Source organism: Pongo abelii, chromosome 20 (genome assembly GCF_028885655.2).
Source record: "Pongo abelii isolate AG06213 chromosome 20, NHGRI_mPonAbe1-v2.0_pri, whole genome shotgun sequence".
Taxonomy (NCBI): domain Eukaryota; kingdom Metazoa; phylum Chordata; class Mammalia; order Primates; family Hominidae; genus Pongo; species Pongo abelii.
The window spans coordinates 59,809,165-59,826,915 of NC_072005.2; the positions used below are offsets into that span (position 1 = coordinate 59,809,165).

A 17,751-nucleotide genomic window follows, 5' to 3' on the forward strand; every position below is an offset into this window, starting at 1 on the left:
CTGGGATTACAAACAACCACCAAGCCCAGTTACTTTTTGTATTTTTAGTACAGATGGGGTTTCACCGTGTTGGGAAGGCTGGTCTCAAACTTCTGAGCTCAAGCAATCCACCCTCCTCAGCCTTCCAGAGTGCTGGTATTACAGACATGAGCCATCATGCCTGGCTCAGTTTTTTTATTTTTGGTAGAGACAGGGTTTCACCGTGTTGGCCAGGCTGGTCTCGAACTCCTGAGCCCAAGTGATCCTCACACTTCAGACTCCTAAGTAGCTTGGACCAGAGACACACAGATGTGCACAACCATGCCTGGCTAAGTTTTTGTATTTTTGGTAGAGATGGGGTTCCACCATGTTTCACCAAACTCCTGAGCTCAAGAGATCTATCCACCTCAGCCTCCCAGAGTGCTGGGATGACAGGCGTGAGTCACCACACCCAGCATCTTCATGGGGTTTGGTCAGGGCTGGGTCTGGGACCCAGGGCTGGCTCAGGAAGGGGAGCTCATTCCAGCCCAGCTCCCACTGCTGCAGCGTGTGTGTGGGCTCCTCTAGGAAAGAAGTGCGAGTTTTCCTGTGGGAGTTTATCATCCTTGGTGCAGTGGGCAGCAGAGGGGACCATATTTCCCAGGGTGAGGTATCCTGTGTATGTTTCATTGTGTTAAGGGAGGGGGTGTGTTGACTCTGAGCAATAAACAACATATTTCTGACATTCAGGATTGACTTCTAAAGACTCTTGGTATGTGAGGAAGAAACCCGGAAGAGGAAGAGGAGAGCAAAGGAGTCAGGGATGGCTTTTTCTCAGGTGAGATGATATTTTCAGTGGATTGTTCTGTCTCCTTCCTTTCAGAAACGCTGGGCCTTGGAGTTGGGAATCTTCTCTGAGTCTGAAGCATCCTGCCTGACAGGTTTGCTCACACTCACCCATGCCTTCCTTCAGTCCCTCTTAACTCGCTTAGATTCCATCTCTTGTGATCCAGTGACATGAACTTGGGAAGAGGCTGCACTGGGCATGGTCCTGCGAAGGGCTCACACCCAGACATGGATGGAGATGGGGTGAGGGTCCCGTGGTGTCAGTGCTGTTGGGCAGCAGGGATTGTTCAGGTACCACATCTGGATGTACTGTCAGCTCTCTGTGGACCAGGATTAGAGAAGCTGCCAATGGAAGTCATGTATTCATGTGCAAAAAGTATGCGGTAAATTCTGGAAAAGGTGACCAAGATCGAGAAATGTTTTCTGCCTGATTTTATACTACATTTTTAGTTTTTTGAGTGAGTTACTGTGTTTCTGACTCCAAAAATCTTACTAATTAGAATGGAAAGTTCATACACAGACATGAAAGATAGAAGATGTTTTATTCCATCATTATTTTAAGAATATGAAATCAACCTGAATAATAGCAAGAGATTCATTAAACCATTCTTAGCACATTAAGCTCATGGAGACTGTGGTGTTACTGTGGAGAGGTTTGTGAAACAGGTGTTTTCATTAAACATTTTTATAATTTTTATTATTATTATTATGTTATGATAATATTATATTTTAAATATGCAGAGTCTTGCTCTGTCACCCAGGCTGAAGTGCAGTGGCATGATCTTGGCTCATGGGAACCTCCACCTTCCAGGTTCAAGTGATTCTCCTGCCTCAGCCTCCCAAGTAGCTGGGATTATAGGCGTGCGTCACCATGCTCAGCTAATTTTGTTGTATTTTTATTAGTGACGGGTATCACCATGTTGGCCAGGCTGGTCTCAAACTGCTGATCTCAGGTGATCTGCCCACCTCAGCCTCCCAGAGTGCTGGGATTACAGGTGCAAGGCACCGTGTCCAGCCACATCAATTATTATTAAATACATGTTTTTGTATTTAACCATCACATGATGTATCCATTTGTTTTGTGGTAAAACTGCAAGCAAAACTGCAGCTTAGATTTTTTGCCATAAAGCATCTCCTTTCCTTGTCATGTCCTCCACCCTCCTTCCAGCCTCACTGGGGTGCCGTTACTGTCAGTTCTGTGCCAGGTGTCAGAGCAAGTCTCGTACACATGTATGTCTGCATCGTTATGAGACTTATGAGATGATATTGTTATGAGATACAATGGATGAGATATAATGGATTTTCATACTTTGAGTAATCTAGTTTTCATGTATTTTCTTTTATTTTGAGACTGGGTCTCACTGTGTTGCCAAGGCTGGAGCACAGTGGCGTGATCTTAGCTCACTGCAATTTCCACCCTCAGGCTCAAGCCATCCTCCTACCTCAGGCTCCCAAGTAGCTGGAACCACAGGTGCCTGCCACCAAGCCCGGCTAATTTTTTTTTTTTTTTTTTTTGAGATATAGTCTCTGTTGCCCAGGCTGTAGTGCAGTGGTATGATTTCGGAGCATTGCAAGCTCTGCGTCCTGGGATCAAGCAATTCTCCTGTGTCAGCCTCCCACATAGCTGGGATAGCAGGCATGTGCCACTGTGCCCAGCCAGATTTTAGTTTCCAATCTTTCACTGTGAATGTTGTCATCTCTGAAGACATCACCCATACTCTGTCTCATCTAGATACTGGATGTCACCTGGTGTGTCAATAAAAGTTTCTGGGCTGGGCACGGTGGATCACGCATGTAATTCCAGCACTTTGAGAGGCCAAGTCAGGCAGATCACGAGGTCAGGAATTTGAGACCAACCTGGCTAATATGGTGAAACCCCATTTCTGCTAAAAATACAAAAATTAACTGGTCGTGGTGGTATGCACCTGTAATTTCAGCTACTCAGGAGGCTAAGGCAGGAGAATCGCTTGATCCTGGGAGGTGGAGGTTGCAGTGAGCACAGACAGCACCATTGCACTCCAGCCTGGGTGACAGACCGAGACTCCACCTCAAAAAAAACAATTTTTAGTAAAACACAACTGGGAAGACAAAATGTGGTGAAAAACCCCTTACTCAGATTTGTTAGAATATTCACTGCATTTAAATCCATGCTTTCACCTCTCTTTTCTTCTCATTTTCTGTAAAGATAGGAACTCCTCTCATAACCATTTGGTTAAAATGTGTTTTCGTTTCAGGGTCTGTTGACATTCAGGGATGTGGCCATAGAATTCTCTCAGGAGGAGTGGAAATGCCTGGACCCTGCTCAGAGGACTCTATACAGAGATGTGATGCTGGAGAATTATAGGAACCTGGTCTCCCTGGGTGAGGATAACTTCCCTCCAGAAGTGGGGATGTGCCCTTGTGTATCTTTGTATTTTCTCTTTTTTTAGATACAGTGTCTTGCTCTGTCACCCAGGGTGGAGTGCAATGGTGGGATCATGGCTCACTGCAGTCTTGAATTCCTGGGCTCAAGTGATTGTCCCACCTCATCCTCCCCTGGTAGCTGGTACAGGTGCATGCCACCATGCTGGGCAAATTTTTTAGTTTGTTTTTTTTCCAGACAGGGTCTTGCTGTGTTGTTGAAATTCATCTTGATCTCCTGAGCTCAAGAGATCCTCCTCAGTCTCCCGAGTAGCCGGGATTACAGGCGGCAACCACCATACCTAATTATTGGCTTTTATTTATAAGATTTTTGCATATGTGCAGCCAGGTGTGGTGGCTCACACCTGTAATCCCAGCACTTTGGGAGGCCAAGCTGGGCGGATCACGAGGTCAGGTGATTGAGACCAGCCTGGCCAACATGGTGAAACCCCCTCTCTACTAAAAATACAAAAATTAGCCGGGTGTGGTGGCACGGGCCTGTAATCCCAGCTACTCGGGAGGCTGAAGCAGGAGGATTGCATGAACCTGGGAATTGGAGGTTGCAGTGAGCCAAGATCACCACTGCACACCTGCCTGGGGACAGAGAGACTCCGTCTCAAAAAAATAAATAAATAAAATAAAATAAAATATTTGCATATGTGTGTCCTTAAGGCTAACATGAGTCTACGAGTTTCTTGTAGACAACATGTAATTGGTTCCTGTTGATTCAGCCAGTCTTTGGTTTCTGAGTGCAGAGTTAAATACTTACAGTTGAAGTATTACTGATGGAGAAGACCTTACAGTTGTAGTTTTGTTACATATTCTCTGTATTTCTTGTAGGTTTTTTTGTTCTTCATTTCTCATTTACTACTTTTTCTGTTTAATTGCTTTTTTGTGTAGACATCCTTTGACTCCCTTCTTATTTACTTTTTTTGTTTGTTTGTTTATGATGGAGTCTCACTCTGTCCCCAAGGCTACAGTTCAGTGGTACGATCTTGGCTCACCGCAGCCAGCTCTGCCTCTCAGGCTCAAACAATTTTTGTGACCCAGTGGCTCATGCCTGTAATCCCAGCACTTCGGGAGGCCGAGGCAGGCAGATCACCTGAGGTCAGGAGTTCAAAACCAGCCTGGCTAACATGGCGAAACTCTGTCTCTACTAAAATACAAAAATTAGCCGGACACTGTGATGAGCGCCTGTAATCCTGCTACTCAAGAGTCTAATGCAGGAGACTCACTTGAAACCAAGAGGTGGAGGTTGCAGTGAGCCGATTGCACCACTGCACTCCAGCCTGGGTAACAGCACAAGACTCTGTCTCAAAAAAAAAAAAAAAAAAAAAAATTCCATAACCTGCAAAAACGATTTCTCCACTAGAACTCTATATTTATGTCAGAATTATTTCTGTGTATGTTGCATTTTCATCAACATATATGGATACTGTGTTTTCATGCTTTTTTCTTTTAAATAGGAAAAAAAGTTGAATTATGAAGAAAAGGTACACTTAAAACAGTTTCTGTATCTGTCCTTTTATTTGCCTATTCATTTATTTATTTATTTGTTGATGAGATGAAGTTTTGTTCTTGTCACCCATGCTGGAGTGCAATGGCACAATCTCGGGTCACTCCAACCTCCAACTCCCGGGTTCAAGCAATTCTCCTGCTTCAGTGTCATGAGTAGCTGGGATTACAGATGTGTGCCACCACGCCTGGCTAATTTTATATTTTAATAGACACAGGCTTTCTCCTTTTTGGTCAGGCAGGTCACAAACCCCCGCCCTCAAGTGATCTACCAACCTCAGCCTCCTAAACTGCTGGGATTACAGGTGTGAACCACTGTGCCCGGCCTGTCTGTCTTTTTATTTACCTTTACTGGAGAACTTTATATATGTCTGTGGGTTGGAGTTACTCTTTAGACTTCTTTCATTTCTTTTTTTTTTTTTTTTTTAAGATGGAGTTTCGGTCTGCCACCCAGGCTGGAGTGCGGTGGTGTGATCTCAGCTAACTGCAACCTCTGCCTCCCAGGTTCAAGTGATTCTCCTGCTTCAGTCTCCCAAGTAGCTGGGACGACAGGCGCATGCCACCACAACTGGCTAATTTTTTTTTTTTTTTTAGAAATGGGGTTTCACCATGTGAACCAGGATGGTCTCAATCTCCTGACCTCATGATCCTCTTGCCTCAGCCTCCCAAAGTGCTGGGATTACAGGCATGAACCACCATGCCTGGCCAGCCTCAAAGTTTTTAAAACATGTTATAGCTATAGATGGCTTTAAGTATTGCAAGATTTATAGTACAGGCTCTAAACTTCCTTTGTTTAATCAGATTTTTCGGCCTTCGGTGATGTTGATGATGAGATGCTCCTGTTCCTGTCTCAGTCATTTCACTGTCCTGTCAGAAATAGCTTAGACTGGTCATCCGAGGTGGCTCACACCTCTAATCTCAGCAGTTTGGGATGCCAAGGTGGGCCAATCACTTGAAAACAGGAGTTTGAGACCAGTCTGGCCAACATGGTGAAACCTGAAATCTACTAAATACAAGAAATTGGCCAGTCACGGTGGCTCAAGCCTGTAATCCCAGCAGTTTGGGAGGCTGAGAGGGGCAGATCACCTGATTTCAGGAGTTCGAGGCCAGCCTGGCCAACATGGTGAAACCCTGTCTCTACCAAAAATACAAAAATTAGCTGGGCTTGCTGGTGCATGGCTGTTATCCCAAGTACTTGAGAGGCTGAGGCAGGAGAATCACTATAACCCGGGAGGTGGAGGTTGTAGTGAGCCAAGATTGCCCCACTACAGTCCAGTCCAGGTGACAAAGTAAGACTCCAGGCTGAGGTGGGAGAATCATGCCACTACACTCCAGTGTGGGTGACAGAGTGTGACTCAGTCTCAAACACAAACAAAAAGAGAAATAGCTTAAACTGGGAGGCTTCAGACACAGAAATTTATTTCTCATGAATTTGGAAAGTGGAAAATCCAAGAGCAAGGTGCCAGCCAAATTGGTTCCTGGTGAGAGCATTCTTCATGGTTTAGCCCAGCCATCTTCCTGCCATGTCCTGACATGGTGGAAAGAGGAACAGGCAACGAGCTCTTTAATATCTCTTTTTATGAAAGCACTAGTCCTATTCACAAGTAGTCAACACCCATGACCAAATTGTCTCAAAGGCCCCATCTGCAGAACATCCTATTAGAGAATAAGAACCCTGAACATGGCTTTTGGCCAATAAGAACATTCAGACCAGGGAGCCTGCATCATATTGTTTATGTTTTTATTGTGCAATTTGATTTATAAAATGTTTTCTCTGATCTTAGTTTAAAAATTTTCCCAGTGCACATTCTATGTTTTATATTTTGTGCATAGTGAACTAGATAACTAAGGCCAACAAGGCATATATGTATATAGAATTGCTGTATTGCCTGGCTGTTCCATAAATGTAGTTGTGACATCATAATTACACCGTCTGACACTGTTAGTCAATTTTTTTTTTTTTTTTTTTGAGGTGAAGTTTCACCCTGTCACTCAGGCTGGGTGCAATGATGCAATCTCGGCTCACTACAACCTCCACTTCCTGTGTTCAAATGATTCTCCTGCCTCAGCCTTCCAAGTAGCTGAGATTACAGGCACCTGCCACCATGCCCAGCAAATTTTTTTGTATTTTTAGTAGAGTTGGGATTTCACCATGTTGGCCAAGCTACTCTTGAACTCCTGACTTCATGATCCACCTGCCTCAGCCTCCCAAAGTGCTGGGATTACAGACCATGCCTGGCCGTTAGTCAATTCTTATTCCTTACAATGCTGTGTACTTATTTGACCTCATAAATCAAAGGTAGTGATCTTAACATGTATTTCATTTCTTATATTGTGTGCTGGTTGTAAGTAGAAGTTTGGCATTTTTCTTAATGGAATTGTTTAGAATTTTGCAGGTTGTATAAATGTACTTATTCTTTGCTTCCTGGTTTTATGGATTACAATATTTTACTAATTAATTTTTATGATTGTACATAAGGCTTTTCGGTATGTGGTATGCAATATAACTGACACAGTCCACTAGTTAACATCACACGGTGCCACCAGATGCTGTGGCTCACGCCTGCCATCCCAGGACTTTGAGAGGCTGAGGCGGGTGGATCATTGAGGTCAAAAGTATGAGGCTAGCCTGGCCAACATGTTGAAACCCTATTTCTACTAAAGATACAAAAATCAGCCAAGCATGGTGGTGTGTGCCTGTAATCCCAGGTACTCAGGAGGCTGAGGCAGGAGAATGGCTTCAACCCAAAAGGTGGATGTTGCAGTGAGCCAAGATCGGGCCATTGAACTCCAGCCAGTTGCAACAGAGTGAAACTTCATCTCAAAAATATAAAAATAAAAAATTTTTTTAAAATGTCACAACGTGCCTTTTCTGCATGGATATAGGTCATTTTATGACAGTTATTCAGAAAAACATTGTATTAACTTTTTTTTTTTGAGGCGGAATCTCACTTTGTCACCCAGGCTGAAGTACAGTGGTGAAATCTTGGCTCACTGCAACCTCTGCCCCTTGGGTTCAAACAGTTCTTGTGCCTCAGCCTCCCGAGTAGCTGGGACTAGATGTGGGCCACCACACCTGGCTCAATTTTGTAATCTTTTCTTGTCTTCTCAGTGCTATGACTGTTTCACAATACAGAATTTCCATTGATTTTGGTTATCCTTACATGAGCTTGTTGTGGATTACTTATCATGTGGTCCTTTAGCATTTCTTTGTATACAGTAAATATGCTGGAAATATGAAGAATATATACTTTTCATTGATGTGACAGTGATGTTTTTTACAAACTGTTAGATACTTTAGGGTCACAATGGAAAAATATTCCTTACTTTAGGCTACACATGTTTGTGCCCTGTCAGTGTTTTGTCACGATATTGGAAATAGACTTCCATAAAAATAATTTGAAGCACATGTAATCGCCCTTTATTTGTTAAAGAATCTTATGCTTTTCTGTTCTTAATCTTTGAGGGTCATGTTTGGAAAGTTTAAAATAAGTATTGTTTTTTGTGTCGTATTTACACATTTCAGCATTATTTACCATCTGTACTTAATTTGAAAGCTTTTGGTGTTTATATTTTGTAGATATGTCTTCCAAATGCACGATGAAGGAGTTCTTGTCAACAGCGCAAGGCAACAGAGAAGTGTTCCATGCAGGGACATTGCAAAGACATGAAAGTCATCACAATGGAGATTTTTGCTACCAGGATGTTGATAAAGATATTCATGACTTTGAATTTCAATGGCAAGAAGATGAAAGAAATGGCCATGAAGCACCCATGACAAAAATCAAAAAGTTGACAGGTAGTACAGAGGGATATGATCAAAGTCATGCTAGAAACAAGCCTATTACAGATCAGCTTGGATCAAGCTTTCATTCCCATCTGCCTGAAATGCACATATTTCAGACCGAAGAGAAAATTGATAATCAAGTTGCAAAGTCTATCAACGATGCTTCCTTGGTTTCAACAGCCCAAAGAATTTCTTGTAGGCCCAAAACCCATATATCTAATAACTATGGGAATAATTTCTGGAATTCTTCATTACTCACACAAAAACAGGAAGGACACATGAGAGAAAAACCTTTCCAATGTAATGAGAGTGGCAAAGCCTTTAATTATAGCTCACTCTTAAGGAAACATCAGATAATCCATTTAGGAGAGAAAAAATATAAATGTGATATATGTGGCAGGGTCTTTAATCAGAAGCAATACCATGCATGCCATCAAAGATGTCACACTGGTGAGAAACCTTACAAGTGTAATGAGTGTGGCAAGAACTTCAGTCAGACGTCATCCCTTACATATCATCATAGACTTCATACTGGAGAGAAACTTTACAAATGTGAAGAATGTGACAAAGCTTTCCATTTCAAATCAATACTTGAAAGACATAGGATAATTCATACTGAAGAGAAACCATACAAGTGTAATGAGTGTGGCAAAACCTTTAGGCAGAAGTCAATCCTTACACGTCATCATCGACTTCATACTGGAGAGAAACCTTACAAATGTAATGAGTGTGGCAAGACCTTTAGTCACAAGTCATCCCTCACATGCCATCATAGACTTCATACTGGAGAGAAACCTTACAAGTGTAATGAGTGTGGCAAGGCCTTTAGTCACAAGTCATCCCTCACATGCCATCATAGACTTCATACTGGAGAGAAACCTTACAAATGTGAAGAATGTGATGAAGCTTACAGTTTCAGATCAAATTTTGAAATACATCGGAAAATTCATACTGAAGACAATGCTTACAAGTGTAATGAGTGTGGAAAGACCTTTAGCCGGACATCATCCCTTACATGCCATCGTAGACGTCATACTGGAGAGAAACCTTACAAATGTGAAGAATGTGACAAAGCTTTCCGTTTCAAATCAAACCTTGAAAGACATAGGAGAATTCATACTGGAGAGAAACCATACAAGTGTAATGAGTGTGGCAAGACCTTTAGTCGGAAGTCATACCTTACATGCCATCATAGACTTCATACTGGAGAGAAAGCTTACAAGTGTAATGAGTGCGGCAAGACCTTTAGTTGGAAGTCATCCCTTACATGCCACCGTAGACTTCATTCTGGAGAGAAACCTTACAAGTGTAAGGAGTGTGGCAAGACCTTCAATCAGCAGTTAACCTTCAAACACCATCGTAGACTTCATAGTGGAGAGAACCCTTACAAATGTGAAGATAGTGACAAAGCTTACAGTTTCAAATCAAACCTTGAAATACATCAGAAAATTCATACTGAAGAGAATCCTTACAAGTGTAATGAGTGTGGAAAGACCTTCAGTCGGACATCATCCCTTACATGCCATCGTAGACTTCATACCGGAGAGAAACCTTACAAATGTGAAGAATGTGACAAAGCTTTCCGTGTGAAATCAAACCTTGAAGGACATAGGAGAATTCATACTGGAGAGAAACCATACAAGTGTAATGAGTGTGGCAAGACCTTTAGTCGGAAGTCATATTTTATATGCCATCGTAGACTTCATACTGGAGAGAAACCTTATAAGTGTAATGAGTGTGGCAAGAACTTTAGTCAGAAGTCATCCCTTATATGCCATCATAGACTTCATACTGGAGAGAAACCTTACAAGTGTAATGAGTGTGGCAAGACCTTTAGTCAGAAGTCAAACCTTACATGCCATCGTAGACTTCATACTGGAGAAAAATCTTACAAGTGTAATGAATGTGGTGAGGGTTTTAATCAACAAGCACACCTTGCATGTCATCATAGAATTCATACTGGGGAGAAACCTTAGAAGTGTGAAGCATGTGATAAAGCTTACAGTCGCAAATCAAGCCTCAAAAGACAGGAGAATTCATACTGGAGAGAAAGCTTATAAATGTGAAGAATGTCACAAAGTTTACAGTCGCACATCAAACCTTGAAAGACATAGGAGAATTCATACTGGAGAGAAACCATAAAAATGTAAGAGTTTGTGACAAAGCTTTTGGGCGTGATTCACACCGGGCACAACATCCTAGAATTCACATTGGAGAGAAACCTTACAAGTGTAATGAGTGTGGCAAAACCTTTAGTAGGCAGTCAACACTTGTTTACCATCAGGCAATCCATGGTGTAGGGAAACTTTACTAATGTAATGATTGTCACAAAGTCTTCAGTAACACTACCACCATTGTGAATCATTGGAGAATCCATAACAAAGAGAGATCATACTAGTGTAATAAATTTGGCAAATTTTTCAGACATTGTTCATATCTTGCAGTTCATCAGTGAACTCACGCTGGGGAGAAACCTTACAAATGTCATGACTGTGACAAGGTCTTCAGTCAAGCTTCATCCTATGCAAAACATAGGAGAATTCATGCAGGAGACAAACCTCACATGTGTGATGATAGTGGCAAAGCCTTCACTTCACACCTCATGAGACATCAGAGAATGCATACTGGACAGAAGTCTTACAAATGTCATCAATGTGCCAAGGTCTTCAGTCTGAGTTCACTCCTTGCAGAATATAAGAAAATTCATTTTGGAGGTAGTTGCTCCATATGCAATGAGTAGAGCAAACCATGAAGCTTTAATTGACATTAGGGTCAATTCAGCATAGACTTGAGTTTGTATTGACTTAACACTGAGTTCAAGCATTACTTGACATTAAAGTTTTTATGTTAAGAGGATTGGGCCAGCACTTTGGGAGGCCAAGGTGGGTAGATCACTTGAGGTCAGGAGTTTGAGATCAGCCTGGCCAACAGACGTGAGCCATTTTCCCAGCCTGTTTTTTGTTTCTTTAAAAAAACTGATAGGGATTTTTATGGATATCATGTTGAATCTAAATCACATTGGGTTATATAATCATTTAACAATATTAATTTTTTCAAGCCATCAATATGGGTTGTAGCTCTATGTTTTTAATCATTTTGATCAATGTTTGTAGATTTCAAGGTAAAAACTTCTGACCTTTTTACATTTATTTCTAAGTATTTCTTACTTTAAGTTCTCCAGCAGATGGAAGTGTTTTAAAATTTTCTTTTAAAATTGTTTATTGTTAAAGTATGGAAATTCAACTAATTTTTGGTGTTGATACTGTATTGTGCAAATCCACTGAATATGTTACTTAGTTCCAGTAGTATTTTGGTTGACTCTTTGTGATTTTCTACACAGAAGATTATGTCATCTACAAATAAATATAATTTTACTTCTTACTTTCTGATTTGGATGAGTTTGATTTCCTCTGCTATTTCATTGCTCTGGCTAGGACAGCCAGTATTGATTGAATAGAAGGGGTGAGAGCATTCTTGCATCATGTGAGATCCTCCAGGAAAGGCATTCCATTTTCCCTGCTTGACTATTTACTCATTGGTCATTTCATGGACGGTCTTTCTATTGTTGAGGTAAATTTCCTTTTGTATCTATTTTGTTTAGGATTTCTATGATGACTGGATTTTGAATTTTATGAAATGCTTTTTCTCCATCTATTAAGATGATGTGGTTTTCATCTTTTGTTCTGTTCAAGTCGTATATCACATTGATTTGCTTATATTGAACCATCCTTGCATCCCAGAAATAAGTGGCACTTGAATATCTACATTTTTTTAATGTCCTCTTGAATACAGTTTTCTAGTACAAGGGATCTTGAAGAAGTTCATGGAAAAATACCTATTATGAGAAAATTGTGCATGAATTTCAGTTTTTGCAACAAAACAAACTGGTACAAGTCTGTTATAACATGTCTGAACAGGCTGTAGTTTAAGGCACTCAGAAGGATAAGACATGAGTTTGAAAAGAGACTCTATCAAAGCAATGTAAATTCTGGTAAAATTGAAACAAGAAGAAACATCAAATTTACAATGAGATCAGATGCAGTGGCTCAGGCCTATAATCCCAGCACTTTCAGAGGCCAAGACAGGTGGGTCACATGAGCCCAGGTATTCAAGACGAGCCTGGGCAACACAGTGAAACCCCCTTGTCTACAAAAAATACAAAAATTAGCTGGGCATGGTGGCACATGACTGCAGGGCCAGCTACTGTGGAGTCTGCAGTGGAGGATGGCTTGAGCCTGGGAGGTCGAGGCTGCAGTGAGCTGTGGTCATGCCACTGCACTCCAGCATGGGTGATGGAGTGAGATACTGTCTCAATAAAATAATTATGGGCCAGGTGCAGTGGCTCAATCCTGTAATCCCAGCACTTTGGGAGGCCGAGGCGGGTGGATCACAAGGTGAGAAGATTGAGACCATCCTGGCTAACACGGTGAAACCCCGTCTCTACTAAAAATACAAAAAAAAAAAATTAGCTGGGCATGCTGGCAGATGCCTGTAGTCCCAGCTACTCAGGAGGCTGAGGCAGGAGAACGGCGTGAACCCGGGAGACAGAACTTGCAGTGAGCCAAGATCACGCCATTGCACTCCAGCCTGGGGGACAGAGCGAGACTCCGTCTCAAAAAAAAAAAAATAATAATGATGGTAAAGTTTGGGAAGAGGAATAATGGAGTCATTGATACTTTATGAAAAGGTTATGGAGACGATGCCCAAAAGAAATAAACCATTTGTAAATGGATAACTTATTTTGAATTGGGACAAGACAGTGTTGAAGGTGATGCTAGGAGCGTCAGGCAGATCATCCATATCAGTTTTTTGTTTTGTTTTGTTTTTGTTTGTTTGCTTTGAGGCAGTGTCTCGATCTGTTGCCCAGACTGGAGTGCAGTGGGCACTCTCTCGGCTCACTGCAACCTCTGCCTCCCAGATTCAAGTGATTCTCCTGTCTCTACCTCCCTAGTAGCTGGGACTACAGATGTGCACCACCACACCCAGCTAATTTTTGTGTTTTTAGTAGGGACGGGGTTTCACCATATTGGCCAGGCTGGTTTTGAACTCCTGACCTCGTGATCCACCCGCCTCAGCCTCACAAAGTGCTGGGATTACAGGTATGAGTCACCGTGCCTGGCCCACATCAGTTTTACAAAAAAAAAAAAAAAAAAAAATTAACCTTGTTTGTGCCGCAATGAAGAGGCCTGACGGGTAACAGCAGAAATAGTAGTCAGGAGTTCAAGAACAGGCTGGTTAACATGGTGAAACCCTGTCTCTACTAAAAATACAAAAATTAGCTGGGTATGGTGGTAGATGCCAGCAATCCCAGTTACTGGGAAGGCTGAAGCCAGAGAATCGCTTGAACCCGAGGGGCAGAGGTTGCAGTGAGTCGAGATGGTGCCATTGCACTCCAGCCTGTGCAACAAGAATGAAACTTTGTCTCAAAAAAAAAAAAAAAAGTCAAGCCCCTTCTCTCCCTCTCTCCTCTCGTGGTGTGTACTTGACTCTGCTTCTCGCCAGATCTTCTTACAAGACTTTCAGGATTAAGCGATTCCTGGCCAAGAAACAAAAGCAAAATCGTTCCATTCCCCAGTGGATTCAGATCAAAACTGGTAATAAAATCAGGTACAACTTTAAAAGGAGACATTGGAGAAGAACCAATCTGGGTCTATAAGGAATTGCACATGAGATGGCACACATGTTTGTGCTGTCTGAGCATCACTATCACGTTATCATATCAAGCTGAAAATGTCACCACTATCTGGAAAGTTGGACATGTTTTATTGGGAATATATTTTTTCTCTCTGAATCTGTTATGAACATGTCGGTTGGCTGGGTTCAGTAATAAATATGTGAGACTTTTCATTTCAAAAAAAAGTCAAATGATGTAATTGCATAGAGTACCTTAATTTCTGTATTGCTTTTTGGGTTTTTTTTTTTTTTAACTCCACTGGGTCAGTGGATCACACCTGTGGTCCTGGCACTTTGGGAGGCTGAGGTGGGAGGATTGCTTGAGCCCAGGAGTCTCCTGGGAATCTTCTCTCCTAACCTGGTTCATGACAGACCCTTGGAGTGTACTGTTATGGAAAAATCTATACAAAACAATATCAGTGTGTCAAAGCACTATGTCTGTCACAAGCTTGTGAAAGGAAAATAAAAATTACTAAGCCAAAGAGAAAAGTCAAGCTGAGAACTGTGACAGACAAACCTGCTCCCATTTTATTCCTAAACGAGATAGCTACAAAGACTTTAAAAAAGCTACATAGGCCAGGTGCGGTGGCTCACGCCTGTAATCCCAGCACTTTGGGAGGCCGAGGCAGGTGGATCTTGAGGTCAGGAGATCGATACCATCCTAGCTAACACAGAGAAACCCCGTCTCTACTAAAAATACAAAAATTAGCCAGGCGTGGCAGCATGTGCCTGTAATCCCAGCTGCTGGGGAGGCTGAGGCAGGAGAATGACGTGAACCCCGGAGGCAGAGCTTGCAGTGAGCCGAGATTGCGCCACTGCCCTCCAGCCTGGGCGACAGAGTGAGACTCCGTTTCAAAAAAAAAAAAGCTACATAGAGGCCAGGCGCGCTGGCTCATGACTGTAATCCCAGCACTTTGGGAGGCTGAGACAGGCAAATCACCTTAGGTCAGGAGTTCGAGACCAGCCTGACCAATATGGTGATACCCTGTCTCTACTAAAAATACAAAATGAGCCAGGTGTGGTGGTGTATGCCTGTAATCCTAGCTACTCAGGAGGCTGAGACAGCAAAGGGGACCTGCCCCTCTACACCTGTGGGTATTTCTCATCAGGTGGAGATGAGACACTGAGAAAAGAAATAAGACACAGAGACAAAGTATAGAGAAAGAACAGTGGGCCCAGGATACTGGCATTCAACGTGCAAGGACCCACACCGGCACTGGTCTCTGTGTTCCCTTAGTATTTATTGATCACTATTTTTACTATCTTGGTGAGGGGAGTGTGGCAGGGCAACAGGGTGATGGTGGGGAGAAGGTCAGCAGGGAAACATGTGAGCAAAGGAATCTATCATGAATAAGTTCAAGGAAAGGTACTGTGCCCAGATGTGCACATAGGCTAGATTTATGTTTCACTTCACAAAAACATCTCAGTGTAGCAAAGAGTAACAGAGCAATATTGCTGCCAGCATATCTCACCTCCAGCCATAGGGCAGTTTTCTCCTGTCTCAGAATAGAATGAATGGTCGGCTTTACACTGAGACATTCCATTCCCAGGGATGAGCAGGAGACAGAAACCTTTCTCTTTTCTCAACTGCAAAGAGGCCTCCCTCTTTCACTACTCCTCCTCAGCACAGACTCTTTACAGGTGTCGGGCTGGGGGATGGTAAGGTCTTTCCTTTCCCATGAGGACATATCTCAGGCTGTCTCAGTTGGGGGGAAACCTTGGACAATACCCAGGCTTTCTTGGGCAAAGGTCCCTGTGGCTTTCTGCAGTGCATTGTGTCCCTGGTTAACCAAGAATGGAGAATGGCAATGACTTTTACCAAGCATACTGCCTGCAAACATATTGTTAACAAGGCACATCCTGCACAGCCCTAAATCCCTTAAACCTTGATTCAATACAGCACATGTTTCTGTGACACAGGGTTGAGGCTAAAGTTACAGATTAACAGCATCTCAAAGCAGAACAATTTTTCTTAGTACAGATCAAAATGGAGTTTCTTATGTCTTCCTTTTCTACATAGATGCAGTAACAATCTGATCTCTCTCTCTCTTTTCCCCACAGAAAGGAGAATCACTTGAACCCAGGAGGCAGAGGTTGTGGTGAGCTGAGATCATGCCATTGCCCTCCAGCCTGGGCAATAACGGTGAAAATCTGTCTCAAAAAAAAAAAAAAGAAAAGAAAAAAAGCTATATACTCCCCTCACAAACTGGGGACCTCAAGATCTCCACCCTAAATTAGTTATTTTGAATTTCCCCCTGGCAATGCAAACTGAGAGCTTATCTGCACAGGTGTGGGACAGAACCCATCCCTCTGCACACCTGAGACAAATGCCTATCTGATTGCTTCCCCTGCCCTATTGTTTATGTAAAAATGCAGGGTCACTGAGGCAGTCTAAGGCATAAGTAACTATTCCTCCACCGTCTCTCACATATTGTGTATTTAGTGAAAGGTTGATCAAAGACTCAAAGAATGTGATCAATTGTTATCTACCTGTGACCCAGAAGCCCCCCAATTCCAGTTATTCCACCTTTCCAGACTGAACCAATGCATATCTTACATGTATTGATTGATGTATTATGTCTCTGCAAAATGTGTAAAACCAAACTGCAGCCTGAACACCTTGGGCACACATTGTCAGGACCTCTTGAGGCTGTGTCACGGGGGCATTTTTAACCTTGGCAAAATAGATTTCTAAATTGACTGAGACCTAGTAGATACTTTTAGTTCACAAGCTCATCAATGCAGAAAAAATCAAGATAGAATAAGAAAAAAGCTAGGCGTCATGGAAAGCACAAAATCAGTTCCAAAATCTGAACTCCTTCATATTTATTCAACATAAGGAAATGCTCTTCAACTTTGTGTGATTAGATTCCATTTGTGAATGATATATATTTCTAGTATTTGATTAAAATAACCCATTCTATGTAATTTTAGCCAACTTAAACTGCAAATAATAAATGATCAATTATATACATACATAAAACTTCCTAATATTTCACTTAGTATTGCTATTACTATGTTCTTGGGGCAGAAGCTCAGTCTGTCAGATACAAGAGAGTGGTGTCTCCATAATTGTGCTTAGGACTGTGTTGCATGAATGGATAAACTGTTAAGCAGGAACCTAGGAGAGCTAGGGTGACAAAGTTCAAGACCATTAAAACTAGCAAGACATATTCCTTACTGCTCATGCACGAGTCACTGTCATAAGATGTTTATGGTTAAGGAAAGCAGCTTATTGATACCTGCAAGGACAAACTTCTACAGAAACACAATGTCCAGATGACCCAATATCCCATGACAATGTATGCTTTTAAGATAGCAGGCTGGTCTCGGACTCCTGACCTCCTGTGATCCACCCGCCTCGGCCTTCCAAAGTGCTGTCAATACAGGCGTGAGCCATCGCGCCTGGCCAAGGATAGCTTTAAATCAACAAAGTAATAAGTTTTGTTACACTGTCAGCCCACCGGCAGGTAGACATACCTTAGCTTTTACGTAGGCCTTGGCCAGGTGCGGTGGCTCACACCTGTAATCCCAGCACTTTGGGAGGCCGAGGCGGGTGGATCACGAGGTCA

At 42.3% G+C, this 17,751-nt stretch overlaps 2 protein-coding genes and 1 pseudogene across 4 annotated transcripts in view; all 3 read left to right on the top strand.

The window, feature by feature from the left end:
• The window catches only part of ZNF761 (zinc finger protein 761), a 26,306-nt gene extending 14,419 nt beyond the window's left edge, over window positions 1–11,887 (top strand). For all 3 annotated transcript variants that reach the window (XM_063719629.1, XM_024238088.3, XM_063719628.1), the window contains exons 2-4: window positions 709–796; window positions 3,039–3,165; window positions 8,300–11,887. In XM_063719629.1, coding sequence (XP_063575699.1) covers window positions 782–796; window positions 3,039–3,165; window positions 8,300–10,482 — 2,325 coding nt within the window. In that variant the 5' untranslated portion in view covers window positions 709–781 and the 3' untranslated portion in view covers window positions 10,483–11,887. The remainder of the gene's footprint in view (window positions 1–708; window positions 797–3,038; window positions 3,166–8,299) is intronic.
• On the top strand, window positions 10,506–11,887 carry LOC112130209 (putative zinc finger protein 137; annotated as a pseudogene).
• A 1,057-nt stretch (window positions 11,888–12,944) lies between these two features.
• Window positions 12,945–14,420, top strand: LOC129052036 (large ribosomal subunit protein eL39-like). Its single transcript, XM_054541221.2, has one exon. The coding sequence runs from the start codon at window positions 13,917–13,919 to the stop codon at window positions 14,160–14,162; it is 246 nt and encodes an 81-aa protein (XP_054397196.1). The 5' UTR covers window positions 12,945–13,916; the 3' UTR covers window positions 14,163–14,420.
• Window positions 14,421–17,751: the final 3,331 nt, after the last annotated feature.

Bases quoted from the DNA above. Each gene is read 5' to 3' on its own strand.
- LOC129052036 (XM_054541221.2), top strand. From the start codon at position 13,917: ATGAAACTTTGTCTCAAAAAAAAAAAAAAAAGTCAAGCCCCTTCTCTC.